The 22,696-nt window shown below is 42.4% G+C and overlaps 1 protein-coding gene across 7 annotated transcripts in view; it reads right to left on the reverse strand.

Annotated features, from left to right (window-relative positions):
* ZNF608 (zinc finger protein 608) overlaps nucleotides 1-22,696 on the reverse strand; it is a 105,139-nt gene that overhangs the window by 56,804 nt on the left and 25,639 nt on the right. For all 7 annotated transcript variants that reach the window (XM_067031503.1, XM_067031506.1, XM_067031505.1 and 4 more), the window contains one exon: nucleotides 2,760-3,015. In XM_067031503.1, coding sequence (XP_066887604.1) covers nucleotides 2,760-3,015 — 256 coding nt within the window. The remainder of the gene's footprint in view (nucleotides 1-2,759; nucleotides 3,016-22,696) is intronic.

Consider the following 22,696-nt stretch of genomic DNA (forward strand, 5'->3'; position numbering starts at 1 on the left):
AAAAAAAAAATGCAAACGGAATGCTCTTGAAAATGGTTACACATTAAACACACATATAATGACCCAGGCCTCTACTGAGGCGAGTTCTTAAATTCTATGGAGGTCAGAAGTTTAGTTTATTCAGCAAGAATAACTCTATTAACAGCTCCATCTCCTTCTTGTCTCCACAGTAAATATCCACACACTCCAAATCCTAGAAAATGTGAGGCAATTCAAAGGAGGCTGGAGCTGCTGAGGGCTCCACTGCTGTGCCTAAAAAGCTTCTAAAGCAACTGGTCTGCCATATGAATGAAGGGAAGCCACCCACAGGGATGCATGGATCACACTGGATCAGAGCAGTTACATCAGACTTAGGAGACAGATTTTCAGAGAACAGGAAGAAAATGGGGAGGGCTTATGTACATCACTCCTAAATAATAATGATGATGAAAGCTCTCTAAGCACATGCCCAGAGTATCAGAATTCCTGATCAACTCATATACTGCTATAGTTTTTAAACACAGATTTTTTTTTTTCCCCCTAAATAATCCCATTTTTTATTAGAGGCCAAGGTTAAAAGGCAAAACCCAGCAGACTCTTAAGCACAGTGAAAAATAACCCAAGCCTAAGAGCTGTTCCAGAAGGACACACTTTCTGGATTTTTAATTTTTAATTTAATTTTACAACCTCTACCAGGCAGGAAGGTCACACTGCGGGAACCTGTCCTTATCACATGCTGGAACAAATAAAATGATGACAAGCCTTCTACAGATGGGCACCAAGTCATATCTAGGAAAGGGAAGAGAGTGCTCCACCCTAAGGAGTCAATTATCCAAGTTACAAGAAAATCTGATTTTCAAGTTGATGGGAATTAACCCTTACTCTTTTTCCAAATCTTTCTGTTCCTGAAAGTCAGCACCTCCACTAATTAACCTTATTAAGGTCTTGATTCCTTTTCTATACTTTTCCCTCCAAGATGCCAGTCTGAAGCTCTTATCCACCACTTCTGCTCTACGGAAAATCAAAGGGAAGATGCACTGTGCACAACCCACGGGCAATGAGGGAGAAGCCGTCTCCCCGCATGGGCCCCTTGCACTGAACAGGGTCTAAACAGGCAAGCAAGACGGGAGAGGTTTAATTCCCGCTCCTCTGACATCAATTCCTCCCAATGTGGTTGCGTAGTTCTGTTTTAAATGGCTTTCCAGTTAAAAGCACAAAGAGGGAGGAGCCCCAAAACCCCCCAAATTTCTAAAACCAAGAGTAAATTTTCACTGTTGCTCAGTTCTATTTGAGCAAATAAGAGAGCTCCCCATATCTACCACTTTCATTCCCTTTCTCTGGTAGCTCCTTACATAATTCAATCTTGCTTTTTCCTTACTGATGCTATCCACAAAAATTTTTAATCTAATTATCAAATCCATCCTACAAGAAGAGTACATTCAATGTAATATGTAGAATTCAAATATTTTCCCCTTAAGTTTTTTTTTCCTATCTTGAAACGGCTTGGGCTGTTTTCTGCCTTCTGACCACTATGCTTACACCTGTCGCCTGATTTTCAGTCTTCATTTTTACTCTCACTCCCTAGGTTTGTCACTGTTCTTAACTATTTTCTCCCAACTATTTCTTTCCCAACAATTATCCCCAATATAGTCTCCTTTCCCATCAACTCAGCCTCTTTAGCATATAGTTTAGTTCCTCTCCTTTGAGTTTCAGCCCTCAATTTTTCCCCTTGATACAGAGGAACCTAAACAATGATTTTGTATCTCAGATCCTTCTTGTTACCCTTTATCCTTGCTCTGAACTCCTCTCCCGAAAGACCATGCTATTGACAACAGTATCTCCTTATCCTTGACCAATCCAGCTCAGAGGAAAAAATGTTTCCCCTGTGTATTTTTATTTTCCTTTGGTCCCCTGGTGTACCCGGGGGCATGCTTCTTTCTTACGTGCTCTCCTCTATTCACTCCCCCGAGGAGCAATACAGCTCTCTCCTTGATATTCAGTTTGTAATTATCTGTTGGCCTCTGTCAAGGACACTGGCCATCTGAAACACGCTCTATTTGACCATCATATGAGATGTGAGATGTGGCCACCTATAGTCTGGATCCACTGTCAATACGACATACGCCTGATGTGTATTTCCAAGAGCAATGAGTCATTCACCCTGATCCATTTCTCTTGCACCTTGGGTTCTCTTGTGACTAATGAATAGCACTTGCCAGAAGGCTTGCTGGGTTAAGGGGCCAGGAAGGTGCTGTTTCCAGCCACAGAAAATAACTCACTGGCTCAAATGGGGCTCAAGCCTTTGACCTTGGCTTCATTAGCTCTCAGCATCAACCATCCACAGTCACATGACAGCAATGGCCCCTGCTAAATGCAGGAACCCTGTGTCAATTCAGAAGGGAAATATAAGCCTCAACGACACAACGACACCCACATGGAGACAGATCTGTTAGCAAACCAAGAAGCAAACGAACTTGAGATCTATGTCCCATTCTGACAGCTCCTAGGAGAAAGGGTAACCCTCACCCTGCTTCTCACAGGCCTTCCAAGTTAGCGCTTAAAGTCGAAAACCACTTTGAGGGACACCAGATTGATCGTGAATGTAAAAGCTGCCATGAACAAAAAGAGAAACATAGCTCTTATTTCCACAAAAATTGAGAGAGCATAGAAACCACTTTTCTGTCCTCTCTGAATACCACACAGCAAATTCCCCTTACAGGTGGACACACATACATGAGGAAGAGGGTATGGGAAAATAGATAAAAATAAATGGTATTTACCTTCTTCTGTTTCATGCCACACGATCCCTTCCAAATTCACACTGGTCCCGGGTTCACAGGGCCCAAGACACTCTGGCTCTGTCACTACTCCAACTTCACACGTATTGACACCCACGGAACGAGTCCGAACCAAAAGCTGTTCAACCGGTGCTGCAATATTGGATGAAGATGGGGAAAAGTAGGAGGGCAGAATCTGAGGCGTGAGACTGCTGGAAATCGGCGGCGGTGGTGCTGGCACTGTAAACAGGGGGTCAACCTGAAAGACAGACAGGCTTACTGCAGTGGTGCTGCATGCTCGGAGCTCTTTTCAATGCAATCTGTTTACATCACTTCCAGAATACATCACCATTCCAAATTCCATTTGCAATTATAATACGCTTTGAGTGTTTTAATGGTGCCAAAATACAAAGAGGAATAGAAATAAGCATTTTCGTTTTTCATGACACACAAGGTAAACATTGGAGCTCTAGCTTCCTGTGCTATAGACAGGCCTTCAAGGTCCTTCTAAATTCACCAATTAACAACCTTCAGCCTCCAGAGACGTGAAGGAAATATGCTTTGCCAAACAAAGACTATTTCCCGCTTGTCGTGAAATCATATTTTCAACATTAAAGTATATTCCAAAGGAGAAACTCTAATAAATACCCATATAGGTATCACTGGCCATTCAAGTACAGGAGATGGACTAAAATTGTTTTCAAAGTATTTTATAAACCATAATGAATTAAATCACTACTAAAATAGATTAACTACTCTGCCAAATATATAAAATACATAAATTTGATTACACACACTGAAACACAGAAACTGGATATTATTAGCATGTATTAAGCATCAACTTTTGACTAAGTGTTCTACTGCAAAGTTTGGCAGAATTCATATAAATGGAGAAATAAATACGTGTGCTCAACAGAATCTGAGTTTCTCCAATGCACAAATCCTTTAGTGGTTCAACAAAGATTCCTGATGAGTTGGACCAAGACTCAGCAGCCCTCTCTATGTCCGAAAAGAGAAATGACAGCCAAAACAAGATCTTGTGGTACAATAACTCCTTTGCACCCCGATCCTGAGGAGAGCAAGCAAAGGAATCCTTCACCACAAAAAGTTTAGGAGTCAGGCCATAATGAAACCGAAGACTATGCATGTACTAAGTAGGTAGACGGTCAACAGACTCATTCATTCCTTTCACCCACTTTAACCATTGTTGTGACTGCTACGGAATAGCTTTGGCCCTGCTGACAGGTTATCAAATGTGAAAGAGCCAAACACACAGCACGTCTGCACCAGGATTCCAGACTACCTATGTCTTCAGGCTGCACAGAGACACCACCTACACACAAGAGATGATAACATATGTGTTTTATCAGTTGGGCTAACAAATTAGATGTGTAAAAAGGACACAGAGAAGGTTGTTCTGGTAAAATGCCATCTTAGTCTGTTTATATATTCTCAGTTAACGTTTGTAAGAAATCAATGTTTGGCTACAGACATAATATTATATAGTCTTTGTTCGTCAAAAAAAAAAAAAAAAAAACCCACACACAAAAAGAGTGTATTTCAAGAGAAGTCATATGAGGAAGTGTGCTCCTAGATAAACAGCTGAAGCAGTCATCTGTGTGGGCTCCTTGTTCATACGACTGTAGGAACTATTTCTACAGTTTGCATTTCACTAAAATGATACAGCAACGTTCACATGCCTGAGTGATCCAAGATGCAATAGAACAGCCCTTCATCCAACTGCACACTAAAGAAACTTAATTTCCTGCTCTCAAAGCTGCCATAAAACTCCTTTTGCTCCATGCTTTTTATTGTTCTTCCTTCTTGATCACAGAGCCCAAGAAAGGAAAGCATTTAACAGCCCCAAACCCCAGATCTGGTGATTTATGCTTTTGTGAAAATGCAGCTTAACATGGATCAAAGTTCACACTGATAGTTCCTATTTTAAAACTGAGCTGACAAATGAAGAAAGGGGTTCTGAGGAAGAAAATTTAAGGAGGGTAGGGGGAGCCAATGCAACCCTGTCGTCTTTATTACAACTAAAAGATTGCGTGAGGTTGAAATCACCCTCTAGAATTAAAAAAAAAAAAAAAGACCAAGGAGAATTATAAACCAGCTATACTGCACATTTTTTTGCACATGATTCCCAACAACCTCTTAATCTGTATAGTTAGTTGTAAACTGTAACTTGGTGCTACACATGTAAACTGAAAAGACGAAATGGAACAATATTCTCAAAATATCCTTTATATCCTTGATCGACAGCGTACATTAATTCCAAGAGAACAAATATAGCTTCACTTAGATAAACAAGAAAATGGAATAAAATAAAAGAGGTGAGGAGTCTCAGAGAGTACCAGCTCTCTAATTTTGAATTTCAGGACACCCTGGGGCAACATGTACAACAGAAGTTATAGGGACAGGGTGTGCTAACACCAGGACTTTGGCTCCACCTCCCACACTAATTAAGCTTGTGACTTGGGAGAGTCATTTAACCTCACCGAGGCCCATGTTCCTCAACTGGAAAATGTATTCTTCAGCCTTCTAATAGTGATGATGAATCCTCTCACAAAAGAATTTCTAGACCAAACCCCTATTTCAGTATAACTCTGCTTATGAATATATTTGTATAGAGATACACACACACTCACATACTTATTTGGGATATTTATGTAATTTCAAAGATGAAGCTTCTAAAGAATCTAGAAGCTTGATGGGAGAGGCCATGGTATCCTGGACCTACCAGTAAGTTAACTGTGCTTATTTCCATTAACACAATTCAAATGCAATGAAAACAGTTCAGTTGATGACATTTAAAGAAGGGATCTTGGAGCCCTGTGCAGGCTTGTTTTAAAATGAGAAAACTAAGATTCAGAGAAGTCTGGCTATAAATATGAACTTAACCATAAACAGCACCCCAATGTGATAATAGTCTAAAACTCTTAAACTTGATAGGAAAACTCATTAGGTAATATAGTTGTAAAGGTTCAACTCTTTGACTTGCACAAGTGAATTTCTCTTAGTTTTTCCACTGTACTCACTTCCTCCATGTAGCTCAAAACTCCCATTCCCACAGGTACCAATCATCATTATCAGAGAGAGTAGAAAAGGGAACTTTGCTCCCTTGAGATTTCAGGATTTGGAGTGGAGAACAAAGACCTCCCATGTGGTCTACTGGGGGTCCCTCTTCACCAGAGTTCACCAACTGGAAAAGGGGTGGGGAATGATAGCTACTCCCAGAGGCAGGTTTTTATTTGGCAGGTATGCTACTTTTAAAAACCTTTTCATTTGTTGACCAACACGAAAAATTAGGGAAGAGTCTGAATTTCCACTATCTCATAACATAATAATTGGCTCACGTGCTATGCTGGGCCCACCTTCCTCGTGGCATCAACTGACAGGGCTGAGCTTCCCTCAGCCTGCAGGGACCTACCCAGGCACAAGCAGTGAGTCGGCATTTCCAGCTTTTCCGAGACGACCACAGAACGTTGGCGGTAGAAGGTCATCTAACCTAACTTACTCATTGTAGACAAAACCGTGCCCCATATCTGTTTGTGTGCAAGGGCAATTAAGCATCTCTAGGGGCAGCCCAGGTGAGCATAAAAGAGCAGCATCCTCCAAGCAGGACCTTCACAGAATGGGTTCAACATACACTAACACTAGAGACAAAAGAGGGGTGAAAGAGAAATAATTCAGAGTGTGGCCATTTCTTTCTACCAGCTAACACCTCTAGTGGGAGAAGTTCCCCTCAAAAAGGTTTTGGTTCTCTTGTGTATCTCATGGTAGCTAATACAGTCACGTGACACGCAGGATTTTGAAAGATCTTCAACAGTTACCGTTGCCTTATACAAAAGGTCAACTCCGCTGCACCCTGTGTTCTCAGTCACTCACTGATCATACACTGAAACGTAATTTCTTCACCCAATGAGGCTCCCTAAGACAGAGTAGCAACAGTTCCCGTGAGGAAGTCTGGGGAGGAAGCAACATACACTTGGACTTGGGTAGTGATAAACCTCGGGTTGTGCTGGATTCAAATCCTGACCCTCGTGGTACTTGCTTGCGTGGGACCCTGAGCATATGACCTGGCTACTCTAAGGCTCAGTGTCTGGACCTAAGAAATGGGAATAAGAATAACAATAACCTGCACAGGGTCGTGGTGAAGACGCAGTGAGATAATTCATGCCCAGTGAAAGCTCTGCATAGTGCTTAGCTCAGTAAACAATGACTTTGAAAAAGAAAAAAGAAAGTCCCTGGTCTGATATTACACTTCTCTAACCCTGCATCCACTCTTACAAAGCTCCTTTTTATATCCTACTATGTTTAACATAAATCTATAATCCTCTCCAAATGCACGGCTAAGGGCGGTTAAAGTGTGTTAAAAGTATAAGAAAAAGGGCTTAACCCTGAGAAGCTCAGCCTGAGGAAATACTGCTCCTTTCATACACTGGCATCTGGCAGCCGTCCACCGGCTTAATCCAACCCCACTTTATAGCAGGCCCTGATGAGTCCTACACTTCTAGAAAATCTCCTTCTACTCGTCTCTAGCTGTACCTCTTTTTTTGCGCACTGCTCCCCGCAAAGTCTCCTTTTATTCACCTCAACTCGATCACATGTCCACCCACTAACACACCTGCTGTGTGCCAGGCGCCACTAGCAAAACAAGAGTGGGCAAGACTGTAGCAGTAATCAACATACAAATCCAGTAAAATTACAAGTGTCGCTGCAGAACCTCATGCAAGGGGCTGTCCATGGTGGCCTGACCTCAAAAAACAGCATGTAAAAGACAGTGCGGGACAGGGATCAGTCTCTGGAGTTGGAATCCATCTCAACCTTTAAGAACCCTTGGCAAGTTGCTTGATCTGTCTGGGACTCAGTGGCTTCAACTGTAAAATGTAAATAACACTTGGCTGCTAAGGTGACTACTACCTGAGATCATTCAAACAACATTAGCCCAGGGCCTAGTATGGAATAGCCCTCAATAAATAAAAGCTATTACCATTGTCAATATGATTATTATTATCACAAATATACTTGAGACCTTGAACTGAAAAGAAAACAATAGGTGGTTTGGCCCTTTAAAGCCAAATGCTAGGATTTGCTACCGTTCAAAGGCAAGTAAAGAGAGGCAGTTATAAATACCTTTCTGGAGGGAAGTACCCTAAAATAGTAATCATCAGATATTCCATTTAAACACTGGTGGGGAATTATTAGTCAAATAATACCAACAAATGGAATAAAAGAGCAGAAGAGAGAACTGGCCGGTTTTAGAGATGGTTCCTTTGTCAAGGCTCTTTTCTGTTATCTTGACGGGACACTGATGTAACCTGCTAGAGCCCAAAAGAGGAAAGCAGCCATCTCCAGTGGGAAAAAAAAAAAAAAAAAGAAAAAAAAAGAAAGGCCCATAAGTCTAACAGCTGGTGGTGGCAGCCTGTCAAACTGAGGAAAGTTAATGTCAAGAACAGACGCACAGCAGTCTCTCACTGTTATTTTTGCATGATTATTCCCAGGTGTTGGTGCACGCTGAGCAGTAGCCCGGCTATTTATCACTCGAGAGAGCCTAAGAGTATGGGAGGAGGGGAGGGGAAAGGGAGGCGGGGAAGAAAAGGTTATTTACACAGATAGCGCCACTTAGGGTGTGTAATCAGAGGACTGGGGGAAAAAAATCCGCAGAGAGATACTGGCAATATTTTCTCTGTTCACCTTATTTCAAGAGCTTCCTGAGTGCCGATGAGCAAGTAAGGCTGCAAAGCTGGAGTGTGAGTGGTAGCAGCTTTGCATCACGCGAGCACAGACTGTGGCAGCCGGTGATGGGTTTCCAGGACCCACAAACTGACAGCAAGTGAGGAGGGGTCGGCAGGGCAGGTCTGGGGGTGCTCCAGGCACTGCGGGCTCCGCTCAGACCCAACAAAGGGACAGTCAGGTGGCTCTGCTGCGGGGAGGGCTAGCGCTGCCAGGCAGAGGGGAAGGAAGTTCACAGCCTGGAGGGGGACAAGCCTCAAGGAAAGGTTCCCTCCCACACCCCGGGGCAGGTCTGAACCCCCATTGGGGAGCCTGCCCGGGTTTCTGCCATCTGTTGCCACAAATCTCCAAGCTCATCTTGCTCTTAACTCCTCAATCCTGGGATTCTCAGGTCGCCAACAACCAGAGCGGGAGTGGTGTTTTATTATTTTGCTCAGAGTCAATATTTTTACCTTCTATGAGCGCGTCAGGGCACAATTACTTAATGCTCACATTTTCTCCATGTCCTGGTATTTGGCTGTTTTATGAGATTGCCCACAGTCACCTCTTTAATTTAAAAAGCATTAGACAGAGACTGCACTTCGTGTAGGGGAAATCACAGCTCTTTAAAGGTGACCACTGGTGCAGTCTATCACTTCGCATTTTAACTATCCTTTCTGCATGACATCACTGCTTCATGAGTAGAGCAAGGGAGCTTAAAAAATGGTTTCCTTAAGCACCAATCTTTTCCCCAAAATGATTCGTCAAGGGTAAATTTCCATCCCTGTCGGACACAACTGCAACAATTGTATTTCTGTCATTCCTAAGTCTATCTTTCCTACATGTAGTGAAGACTTTTCCTTCTAGAACTGTGATCAGGGCAACGCATGCTCTACAACTTGCTGCCACACAACAGGGGCAAACTCTTACTAAGGGCCAACTGTGCACCAGGCCCCCATATGTTTTCTATCTCCTTTGACACTCATTATGTCCCCATTTTATAGAAGCAGAAATTGAAGATCTCGGAGGATGAGCAACTTACCCAAAGAGCTGAAATTCAAGGCCAAAGTCCGTGGGCTTTCTTGCAAAACCACTAATGACATCAGTAGCTACTGTTTAACACATATAACACAGGAGGGATTATACTGTGCATTCTCCCATTCAGTCCTCACAGACGATGACTGAAAGTACTTTACAGATGAGGAATAAGAAACTTAAACTTAAAAGGTCACTTAGGGTCAGTGGCTGAGACAGAATTTGAACCCACATTGGTCAAACGGCAAAAGAAACTCTTCTCAGTGTAACAGAGAACACAAGATGTTTGAAACCTACCTCCCCAGGTAATTTCTGACCCTATTCTGCATGTTAGAAGGCACGCATCTGATCACTTTTCTCAACACTCAGCTCAGAATGGTGCATCTCATTGTGTCCAAGCAGATACTGCCATCCCTCCAGAAACCTCGACTAAAAACCTCGCGGAAACCAAAGCTCAGGTTTGGTTTGGTTTTGCTTTTAAACATCTTTATTGGAGTATAATTGCTTTAGAATGGTGTGTTAGTTTCTGCTGTATAACAAAATGCATCAGCTATACATATACATATATCCCCATAACCCCTCCCTCTTATGTCTCCCTCCCACCCTCCCTATCCCACCCCTCTAGGTGCTCACAAAGCACCCAGCTGATCTCCCTGTGCTATACGGCAGCTTCAGGTTTTGTTTTGCTGTCGTTATTGTTTCGAATCGTCCGACTCCAAAAGCAACAGCTATGTACAATGACTGGGAATCATACCATTATTTGCATTTTCTCATCCCCAGGTATAAAGACCAGAGACCGCCCCAAATAAAAAGCCAAAGTACTTTTTAGCTGTTCAAGTGCTTTTAAAAGCTTCTCCGGTGAACGGGTAGGGCTCAGCCTGGGGCTGAAACAGGGCTCTGGCCCTAAGGCCAGTTGGGGCCAAGACGTATGCTTTCTTTTCCAACCAGGACCCCAGCCACACTGAAATCGCAGAATGCCAACCCAGGGTCTCTGTGGTGCTGCTTGCGGGGGGGGAGTGGGGGGGGTCATGGAAAGGTCGCTGAGTGTTAGTGTGTCACTCCAGAAGTGACTCCATACGTGCAGGTCACAAGGCAGAGGCACACACGGGCCAGCCACAGATGTAAAATATATTTTAAACCACAGTGACGATCCTTAACTTCATTCTCTACCCATGGCAATTTTTCAAAGCAAAATAGAAGGTACTGAGTATGGAAAGACAGAGTGTAATTCGACTACTCCAGACTCAGTGTCTTAAGTTCTTTGATGCTGTTTTGAAGCCAAACCAAATTCTCCCCTAGAAGGCCCTCCATCAGCTGTGCTGAGTTCCACAGGAAAGTGCTGCCAGTGGAGGGGACATGGGGACTCAGCCTCAGGCACTTTCCACAGCAGTTGTCACATACTTAGCCTCATTTGTGTTCTTTGCAAAAAAACACATCTGTGCTATTGCTGAGCGACAGATTCTTCACCTGTTTTAAAAGTGTCGGTGACATCTTCCACTGCTTAGCAAGCTGGGCATGCTTTAAACAGCAGGAAATGATCAGTGTTTTCCTATCTTGTTCATAAGGGCTCTCTGATTTCCTCACATCCTGCCTATTTCCAAAGACACTTAAACACACACACACACACACACACACACACACACACACACACACACACACACACACAGAAAGGAGGCAGTGGTAAAGCTATTTTAAAAAGTCTGTCTTCTTGGATTAATCCTTTTCACAAGTCTCTTTACTTTGTATAAAGTTAAACTCCTGAAGAGTTCCACACAAATCCCATTTCTTTCAATCAGATTTGGCCCCCAATCCTAACAGTGAAACTTTTGCTTCCCTGGTGGCGCAGTGGTTGAGAGTCCGCCTGCCGATGCAGGGGACACGGGTTCGTGCTCCGGTCCGGGAAGATCCCACATGCCACGGAGCGGCTGGGCCCGTGAGCCATGGCCGCTGAGCCTGCACGTCCAGAGCATGTGCTCCACAACGGGAGAGGCCACAATAGTGAGAGGCCCGCGTACGGCAAAAAAAAAAAAAAAAAAAAAAAAAAAAAAAAAAGGCAGCCCAGAGGTAAAACTCGGAATTTTTAACTCAGCATTTTGCTTCACGTGGGTGCACCTGTATCAGCAAACAAATCAATTTCAAAATCCCTGACTACTGGGTATCTTCGTGGATACTGGCCATCAATGCACTGCCTGTCTTTGCATGACCCCAATTTCCCCTTGAAATTAGGGAAAGGTTGGAGGCCTATCATCCTCAACCATCTCTGGACACAGATATGATTTAAAGAAGGGAAAAAGGAAGGGAAAAGAAGGAAAGAAAAGGCTGTTTGGGGAAAAAAAGAAAAATTACCTTATTCCTAATCCTCTCAACTAACAGCACTTCTTTTCTTTACAGTAGAGAATCTCACCTGCAACCACCTAAAAGGAGTATTTTCAACGAATATTTTACACATTTAAATTATAGACACAATACATGCTGGTCATAACAAGTTCAAACAAGGAAGTGTCTGAGTCACACCTTATGGGAACTAAGATGACACTTTGGAAAGGGTCAAAGCCCCGCTTTCCACAGCACGGTGGGCCAACCACAGAAGGAGGCAGTTGTGACATCCTGCCCAGGATACTATCTTGGTACCATTCCCTCCCTGCAAAACCTAAACACTGCTCACACAAATTCAGGTCTAAGATGCTCAGTCAGCATCAAGGTCTTATCCCTCATCCTTCCATAACTTCCAAACACTGATTCAAAACAGCCATCACTCTCTTAATGCAAGCTTTGAAATTTTAATTTCATATCAAATCAAACAACTAAGTAAAGCTCTCCATAGTTCATCACAGAGATGGACGATTACACAACGAAAGAAAATCACGAAGCTCCCCCAGCCTCCTCCATACCTGTCTTCAAGGACACCCTGGAGACACTCACATTCATTCTTTTTTTTTTTTTTTTTTTTAACCTTTTTGGGGTTTTTTTCGTTTTTTTTACGTTCATTCTTATTTCAGCTCTACCGAAAGGCAAGAGTGGGCTTTCTCATCTGATTTTATAAACTAAGGAAACTAAAGTCTTACGAGGTAAGTTACCTTGCAAGGTCAGGAGCAAAGCAAGAGACCACGGGCTATCCCAGTGAGAGCTGCCATGCCCTCTACCAAACTTTGTACCATTACTTAAACTTTTAAAGTTCTCTTCTCACAGAACCCTCCTAAACCCTGACAAAAAAGCTGCCCACAGGCCCAGAGTTCTGTTTTCCCTCCTGAGAACAGAGGGAAAAGTCAGACTTTAAAAGTCAACAGGTCACTCTCCAGGGAGATCTTCTCTTCTCACAATTTCTTACGCATCCTTCTAGAAATTTAATCCGTATAAAAAAATGCAGGGCGGGCTTTCCTGGTGGCGCAGTGATTGAGAATCCACCTGCCGATGCAGGGGACACGGGCTCGTGCCCCGGTCCGGGAAGATTCCACGTGCCGCGGAGCGGCTGGGCCCGTGAGCCATGGCCGCTGAGCCTGAGCGTCCGGAGCCTGTGCTCCGCAGCGGGAGAGGCCACAACAGTGAGAGGCCCATATACCGGAAAAAAAAAAATTCAGGGCAATGGGGAGGGATCGATTTTCATTTTATAGCCTTCTGTGCTTGCATGAATTTTAACATGAATATGTACTACTTTCATAATTCTTTTAAAAACTAGTTTTTAATAAAAAAGATGCTAAGCCATTCCACTTTAGAATAAAAGGAAACAAATGCTAATGCAGAAGGGAGAAGGCATGTGATTAAGACTATTTCAACTCCTTGTGCAGAGGTCCTGAAATCAACAAGCCAATGTGTTACTGTGGGGGACCTAGTGTATGTGATGGGAGATGGTGTATTGACCCTGTGTCCTCCTCTTTACAAGGCCTGCTGATTAAAGCCCCCTCACCATTGGGGAACTCGTTCCCTCATCTTGGTAGCCAAGTGCCACCACGTACCAAGCATTGCTCTGTGAGCCCTAGAGGGCCCCGAGGATGCTGGGGAGACCAACAGTGGCCACAGAGCAGTGCAGGATCAGGGCTGCGGTGGTCAGTCAGGCCCAGGGCACTGTGGGAGTACCAAGGGGTGGGGCAGGGAGTGTTCAAGGTGGATCTGAAGGAATTGCAGGACTGAGCCTGGGGAAGGGTAGGAGGTGTGGGCAGAGCTGAGCCATGCTGGACGGCACAGTCAGTTAAGGGGCTTAGGGGGTCAGGAAAAAGATGGAACATTAAGGACAGAGAAACAGACAGCTCGTGAAGAGCCCGGGTCAGGATAAGAATTTGGGGGGTGACTGCCAAGTTAGCAGAGGGCGGTGAGCATATGAAAGCGGGGGCATGGGAGGATGTATAGTTTCTGTGGTAAAAAGGAAGCTGTGTGAGGGGGTTGAAACTGCAGGAAAGAAGAACAGTTAGGAAGCTACTAGAGTCACCCACAGAAGAGGGTGCAGCCGTGGTGAGGGTCAGGGGAGAGGCCATGTTCTGCAAGGTGGGGAAGTGGGGAGGCTGGAGGACCAGTTCCAGGTTTCTGTTTCAGGGGCTCAGGGCGTCATTCCCTGGGATGGGGAGGATGGGTGGAGGGTGGAGGGGCGATGTCTATCACGCGGATGGACAGAACGGTGTGGAGCTCAAGAGAATTATCTAGACTAGAGAGGAGTCACTGGCAAGAGAGAAAGTGGTGAAGCCAGCCGAGAGGACGAGATAGCTCAGGGGAAATGTGAAAAGTACGAAGAGAAGGGCCAGAACCCTGCAGGCCCCAACACTGATGGGGCAGAAAGAGAGCAGGTGGCCTGTCTGTTGAGGTCACAGCAAACCAGGGGAGAGCTGAGTGACCAAAACCAAAGAAGAGAGGGTCCAAGGTCACCATGGTCTTGGAGGTCTGGTGGCCGACACCACAGAGCAGTCAAGGGGAGACAGTGCCCACCCTTGGGGAGCTGGCTTGGCCCCCCCACCATCTACCAGAAAAGCAAGACTGCTAGCTTTTTAATAGCGAGCCCTTAAATTCACCCTAACAGCCGCTGGCAGCCCCACAGCGTGGGCCCTATACCTCTCTGGAACCTTCTGTTTCAATCCAGGTGAAGAAATAATGACTCATCACCGTGACTGCAGCCACGATGACTGCAGATCAGATGACTTAATCTGCGAGAACCCAGACTTCATCCCCAAATGCCAGCTCTTGCCGCCATCTTTTTGTGTCACTGGCAGCCAAGACGATGATGAGACCTTCACTTCAGGAAACTGTATCACAAAACCGATGGACGTTCTGAATATGCTTTTTCAGACTGCCCACACCTGATCCTGCCCTTCCTAAAACGATGTCCTGAAGTGTCCAAGGCACCTCCTGTTGAGAATAAGTGCCAGACCCTAAATAGAGATAAACTCGCTCACCTTCCCTTCTATCTTCCTACTCTGGTACCTTTATTTTTTTGTTTGTTTTGTTTTTTGTTTGTTTGTTTTTTGTGGTACATGGGCCTCTCACTGTTGTGGCCTCTCCCGTTGCGGAGCACAGGTTCCGGACGCGCAGGCTCAGCGGCCATGGCTCAGGGGCCCAGCTGCCCCACGGCATGTGGGATCTTCCTGGACCAGGGCACGAACCCGTGTCCCCTGCATCGGTAGGCGGACTCTCAACCACTGCGCCACCAGGGAAGCCCTCTGGTACCTTTAAAAACACATCCCTGCCATGGCCGCTGATCCTGCATGTCCGAAGCCTGCACTCCGCAACGGGAGAGGCCACAACAGTGAGAGGCCCACGTACCGCAAAAAAAAAAAAAAAAAAAAAAAAAACCACGTCCCCTCGTTCCCTACATTCCTGCTCCCAGCCTGCAAGTCCCAGATCCCCCAATGTGAACACCCTGCCTTTCCAGTCTCCAGGCAACGATCTTTACAGAGGAAGAATAATATCAGGAGCAGTGTACCCTGCTTAGGATGTCTTTAGTCCACAGTCTAGTTCAAGGGGCAGCAAACAAAGGCCACTGGGCCAAATCCGGCCCACTGCCAATTTTTTGTACAGCCCTCAAGCTAAGCATGATTTTTTACAAATGAAATGTTACAATCCATGTAATGATCAACAACCACTAACTTTGAACCCATATGAACTGAAATGTTATCACCCGCCCATAAAAAGAGAATTCCATTCTTCTCATTAATAGACCTGTATTACAAACAAACTGTACTCAATTACTATCATTTGATTTTAATTTTCATCAATTAAAAAAAATCTGTAGAGATTGTTTCCTTCCCTCATCATGTAAGGACCTACATATTATCCATGATTTTGCATCTGGGCCCACATGGTTAAAACAGGTACTATGTGCCCTTTACAGAAAAAGTTTGCTGGCCCCTGCTCTAGGTTAATGGGAAATGTTGGTCCTTTCAATAGCTCACTTAGGTTCACCGGTGGACTCCAGGGAGAGGGAAAAGAGATGAAATGGGGGGTGCTGGAAAAGAGCAGGAAGGAAGGGAAAAAGGGAAGCAGAAAGAAGTATAGGAATAAGGAGTAAGCACATAGATTCATTTCTGAATGAGGGAAAAAGAAAAAAAAAATTTTAATATACTACTATGCTTAGCTTTCCCATCAAAACTCAGGAGTCATAACCCACAAAAGAGACACAGGAGGTATACTTCAAATCTAACTTAAGCAGTCATGACTTTAAAAACTCAATAAATATTTATTGAACATCTCTTTATTATGACAGCTTGGCACTAACATAACGATAACCAAGACAGCCAAGATCCCTCCCTGCACAGAGCTTACGCACAAGTCAAGTTTTTTGAAATAACAACACTGTTGATAAATTATACCTCTCTATTCCAGTAGAGGAATCTTAAGCATCCTGTGTAACTGCAATGTGTCTTTGGTCACATTGTTAATCTTGAAAACCAGGATATTTTATCTTAATTTTCTCTTAAGCCAGTGAATGAGATGAAATTATGATTCTCAAACACATTGGGTTGGGAGCTAGAAATGAATCAAGTGATCCCCAAAACGTGGGTTCTTTCATCCAGAAGTCTAGTCATAAATGCGACAACTAGGATCATCAGTTCCAGAAGCCACTTCTCACAGAGTATCATGACAGACAGGTCAACGTCTCGTGCCAAGTGTCCCATTAACACTTCTAAACTGAGTAAGAGTGTGTGTGTCAGAAATAAGTCTCCGTGTTTGACTCTCAGATCATTTATGTACTAGCTGCATCATCTTACAATTTCACTTAACTCTGCTAAGCCTCAGTTTCCCCACCTATAAAGTGGGGATCGCAGTGTATAATCTTACCACCTTGTAATTAATGTTAATGTACACATGAAATGAGATCACCCAAATCAAGCCCTTACCATCTCTATCCTGTAGTAAGCGCTCAGACAACATGAGTGGCCCCTGTCATCCACACACAGTTTCCACCAAAACCACAAAAGCAATGTTTTCAGAACTTATTCAATGTGTCACATGGCTAAACCAACACATTAAAAACCTGCTCCTATGGTCTCTGGAAACCAGAGGAAGGTTTTTCAAATGAAATGAAAAACTTCAAAATATCTGGAGATAAATCTATAGTCAAACATTTACAGTTACTTAAAATCAGGTATATGATTTGATTTGATTTGGGAGGAACAATGATTTTTCCTCTTCCAGAAACTGGTATCCTGGGAGGAATCTTAAGTCTAATAATGAAATCAGGATTAGCGTCCACAAAATGGCATTAAGAATGCTTGCCTTAGCTATTTCATAGGGGTACTTCAAGAATCAAACTAAACTGAAAACGGTCTCAAAAGAAAGCACAAATATAAATTTTTAAAAGTATACTATCACACTCACTAATCCAGTTTAGTTACTCTCTGGTGTCGAAAAGGAATGAAGGCTAGCAGGGTGTGGGAGACAGGGTCACACTATCTTAGCATCTGTATTTCCAGAATATTTAATTTTACCATGTGTCTTATTTCAGGGTACATTTTAGATGGCTACAACAAATTACTAAGACTAATTTTTAGGGGCAATTCACTCAATCTCATACCTACCAAAGAATACCTACTCTAAATCCTGTTCACATAGAACCATAAGAGATCGGCTCCAATATAAACAAGTAGCCACACTTTTTAGTGGATATGTAACCAATGAATAAGAAATTATTGTATGATGTATCCCCCCAAACAAAGCAAATGATGGAGGACATATTCTATACACGAATACCAAACTATAAGCACCCTGTGGGCGATGGAACTTTCCATATTTATATTAAAATGTATATTTCTAGTACTCTATCCTTTAATAGTACAGTAAATTCCAGTCAGTTGCTAAACACCTGCAAAGAGAGTTACCATTAGACTAAGCTAAATTTAAATCTAGTTGATTTGAATTATGATTTAAATCATCAGTCAAGAAGAACTGGTATCTTTTTAAAATTAAAAAGCACATACTTATTTTCGCCATAATGGTAATAAACTTCATAAAACTCACAGATAATATACATATACTGCTTTAAAAAAATATTTAAATATGGTATAAAAAATCTTTAAAATATTTCAATTATTTTTAATATTAACATATGCATACATATTTTATATGCTCAAAGACTCAATACCTAATAGATTTTTTGTATTTTATAGCTACATTAGAAACTCTAATACTATTCCTTTATATATCAAAATTAAATGAAGCATCCCTTTACATCACTGAAAGACTATCTTCTCTAAGTTAATCATAAATTTTTCCCACAGAGCATTAAAATCTAATAGTCATAACCAAAATAATTTAAATTGTTTTGTTTAATTTTTTTAAAAGGCATTTCCATAAAATAGATAATCAACAAGGACCTACTGTATAGCACAGGAAATGCTACTCAATACTCTGTAATAACCTATAAGGGAAAAGAATCTGAAAAAGAATAGATATATGTATATGTATAACCAAATCACTTTGTTGTACACCTGAAACACAACATTGTAAATCAACTATACTCCAGTATAAAATAAAAATTAAAATAATAGAAATAAAAAGGGCATTTTCTTCAACGGCAAATCATTTTAAGATAAGCAGCTTATTAATCATCTTTATTCTTCAATGCTAACACTTATCAAAAGTGAGGACTCAGGTAAGAAACTAAACTGGAGAAAACAGTTTTATGTATGTAAAATATCAAATAGTATATAAAAAGCACATCTATCAAGCAGTTGTTTTAACCAACAACTTTAAATATCTTTAACAATAACTGAAGCACTTTGATATGTTATGTGACTTCTGTTTTGTTTTGTTTTAGTGGGGTGGGCTGGGGGAATTTGTTTAGGGTAGATTTGGTATTAAGTGTGTTCTTCAGGCCTTCTTATAGTCTAGAACTCTGGTAACTCTTTAAACTCTAACAATTTATTAACAAAACCTCTGCTCCTGGGACTTCCCTGGTGGTGCAGTGGTTAAGAATCCGCCTGCCAATGCGGGAGACACGGGTTCGAGCCCTGGTCCGGGTAGATCCCACATGCCGCAGAGCAACTAAGCCCGTGCACTACAAGTACTGAGCCTGCACTCTAGAGCCCGCGAGCCACAACTACTGAAGCCCACGCGCCTAGAGCCCACGCTCCGCAACAAGAGAAGCGACCGCGATGAGAAGCCCGCGCACCACAAGAGTAGTCCCCACTTGCAGCAACTAGAGAAAGCCCACACGCAGCAACAAAGAACAATGCAGCCAAAAATTAATTAATTAAAAAAAACTCTCCTCCCGATCTTTGCCACATAATTTTATTCTGAATAAAAATTGTAGTTTGATAAAATATTTAACCTCTGACACACCTTAAACCGACATAACTGTCTCTTAAAAGCAATGTGGTTTTAAAAACCAGTTTTTAAAAAGCCAGTTCTTAAAATCACAAATAATTATAAATACTCCTTTGAAATCTAATATTTGATCTTAAAATTTAAGTGAAGATTAACTAATGTTAACAAAAAGATTTTAAGGGGCTCTGGAATAACACAGCCCCCAAGGATATGTAAAACTACGGTAGAAATTAGTCTTTTTTTTTTTTTTTTTTTTTAAGTTTTATAGCTGAGGAAAGTTAGCTCAAGGACACAGGAGTTTATAGCAGAACAAAGGCCCAAGACTCAGCAGAGGTTCCCAATCTAAGCCCCTTGTGCGCATGCCAACGTGCAACTTGGTTTCACCTCTGCAGAGCCCAGGGTTCTGGGCAGAGAGGGGACTCTAGGTGTGTGTTGGGCCAGTGAAGTGTTGCCATATGGGCAGTGAAGGAGGACAACAGATGTGATTTCTGCGGCTGTTACCTATTCCTCTAGTAAAAGCTTCTTGCTTTCTCCTGCCCTTGTACAGAGCGCAATCATACCACGAGGCATGGGGTCAACACACACTGTGACTGCACAGTGACAGTGCAATCTCACCGCTCTAGATGGCCGACCCCCGCCATGTCACAATCTGAGCAGAGGCACACATTCTGAGGACTTCCTCCCCAGTGGCCTCTTCCCTTCCTCTTCCAGAGTGCCACGGCTCCAACAGGCATGGTCCCACTCCATTCCCCTAGGCGTGAGTACCTAAGGCAAAAACACAACCTGGGACCCCAACCTGTACATCTTTCCACTGACAGCAGGTTATCTTTCTCTGCCTGTCATTCTCCAAGGGCCTGGTTAGAGGAACAAACACATTCTCTTTCTCATGCGTTAGAAAGTCTAATATTTTGTCAAACAGAAATGAAAAATAAACCTAATCTAAGCTGTCATAGAATCATGAGATGCCTCTGGCAGTTCTATCAAAGTATGAAGACACGTCGGGATGCTTTGAAGAAATGAAACTGCAGTTTATCAAGTGTGATTTATAAGCAACACTGATGTAGCTGGTAGATAACACTGCTGTCTAATCATTAGTAGTCAGACAACAGCCATGTGAACACATCAATTATGGGCCACTGCCAAAAGCCCTTGAGATCCTGGAGATTAACAGCCAATCCTCTGTTTTACAAGCTCACATCAAAAAGAATATTAATAAGAGGAGGGGCAATGTGAGAGCTTGTCAGAGTAATTCAGCCACTAAAACAAGGCACTTTTTTCCCTTCTCCTCTCTGTTGAATTGGCCCAAGGAAGTAGCTGGCATCAGCTACAAAGTGCAAAGCTGCCAATTTCTTGGGAAATGTTTTTCACTAACATATGGGAACTTGTAAGGGTCTGTAAAACAGCTATTTCGTGAAGAAAGACAGGCATGCCTTCATGTCCCTTTTTTAAGTACTGGAATGAAACAAATGGGGTCACCGGAATCAGTGAATTATTTTTAAATTATTAACAGTATGCATGGAGAAGTATCCATTGACTTTGTCTCTACCCAATCAGAAATTTTGTAAAACCTCACATTATTCTACTTCCACCAGCCAAAAAAATTTAATTAACTAAGAGAAACAACTAGTACTACCCTGCACATTAATGAACTTCTTCAAATCAACATGGTTGAGACCAAAGTAGGACAAAAATCAAAATGTGTGGTCTCTAAGTACTTAAATTCCTTCTTTCCAGCTATCTCAGGAAGGGAGCTATAAACCCCACTGATATTTCTGCAGTTAGAATTAAGCCAGCTCTCACAACCCACACAAAGAAAGCATTTGCAAAAATATATATCACAGGCACAGCACTGATTTCATTTATATTGCTTTTAACATACACACCAGTGAGGACTGCTACATCTTTGTAAATGATCAGGTTAAACCAAATAGATGGCAACTAAGGGTTTAGTGGGGTTCCAGCAGGCTCCCTAATATATGAACATAAGCCGCACTACAAAATGCATGGCCTGGGTTTCCCCTGCCACTGAGAGATCTGTTTGCATTTTTATTTGTAAAACACTCTATATTTACAGAGTGTTTTCCTAATATTTCATTTGCTGCTTATCATTTCAAAATCAGCATGGGGTGGTAGGAAAAATCATTAGGGGAGAAAAAAGAAGTATGGTGTCCCTGTCACTTCTTAGGAGTCAAGCTATTTGGCCCCTAAGTAAGTTACTTAACTCAAGGGCTTGCTGACAAGCAATTGTTAAACCAAAGATTCTTTACCTGGGGTTCAAAGACTTTGTGGAGTCTGAGAAACCCTGTAATTACAGAAGCAAAGGTTTATGTTTGCACATAGGCACACTCTCTTCTTTTTTTTTTCCCAGAGAGAGTCGATAGACGCTCAATAAAATCATGACCTAGAATAGTCTTAAGAAGCACGGACCTAGTGTAAAGTCAAGGGCAAGAGCCATCCTTCTATTTCGTTATAGTGCATCCTCAATACATGTTTGCTCAAGTAAAGGCACTGCACTAGTTTCTTCACCTATAAAACTAGAACAGTAACATGTTCTCTGATGACCTTCGAAGGCTGTCATAAAAACCTACAGGATATGGCTTTAGAAGTACTTAAACATATTTGGAGGTATTAATAAATTCAACAAACATTCCTTTGGGCAGCCAGATGCTACACGCTGTACAAAGACTAATAATTATTGATTGCATTTTTGATATTAGAAAGGAAATAGCCTTCTGAGTAAATAATGCACCTGGGAAACTTACTTGAGGGGGTAGGGGGGTGTCCTCAGAAAAACTATCCCCCGGCTTTATTGATGCTGCATTAGAAGCTCACTCCAAAAGATATCAGTTTTCAGTTATGGGCATCATCATCTTTTTTTTTCACCTGTGATTATGAGATTTCTTTTCTCTAGCAGTTTTCCAGCCAAAGCTCTCTTATTGTCAGAAACTCTAGAATTCATAGTAACTAACCACAACCGTGCCCTGGCCACCTAACACAGCAACAATGGAAGAGAAGAAAAAGTCTTTCACAAGAAACACATAGAGTTTCTTGTGTTCAAGTGCATTTGAAAAATATATCTTAACAACATGTTGAGTTTAATAGGAACTTCAAGGTAAAAATCAAACCACTGTTCTATTTAACAACAGTTATGACTATGAATGACATACGATTGTAATCAATGAATATACACCAAAGCTGTCAGAACAGGCTGTGCTCCAACTTCTTAGACAAATTTCACCAAAGATAAAGGGGCCAAATTCATCCCTGAGTTCCTAAGTTCTTATTACACTCCAAACTCCGGAAGTGGCTTTTTTTTTTCCCCAAAGTTAGATTGCTAACTCAGTTTAAACAATTTTCCTAAGGCCACGCCTAAGCTGTAAGCTACAATAGTCACTTCTCTCTCACTTGAATAATGACTTTTTTTTTAGGAGTGGCCTTCC

This window comes from Kogia breviceps, chromosome 4, assembly GCF_026419965.1.
Source record: "Kogia breviceps isolate mKogBre1 chromosome 4, mKogBre1 haplotype 1, whole genome shotgun sequence".
NCBI lineage: Eukaryota > Metazoa > Chordata > Mammalia > Artiodactyla > Physeteridae > Kogia > Kogia breviceps.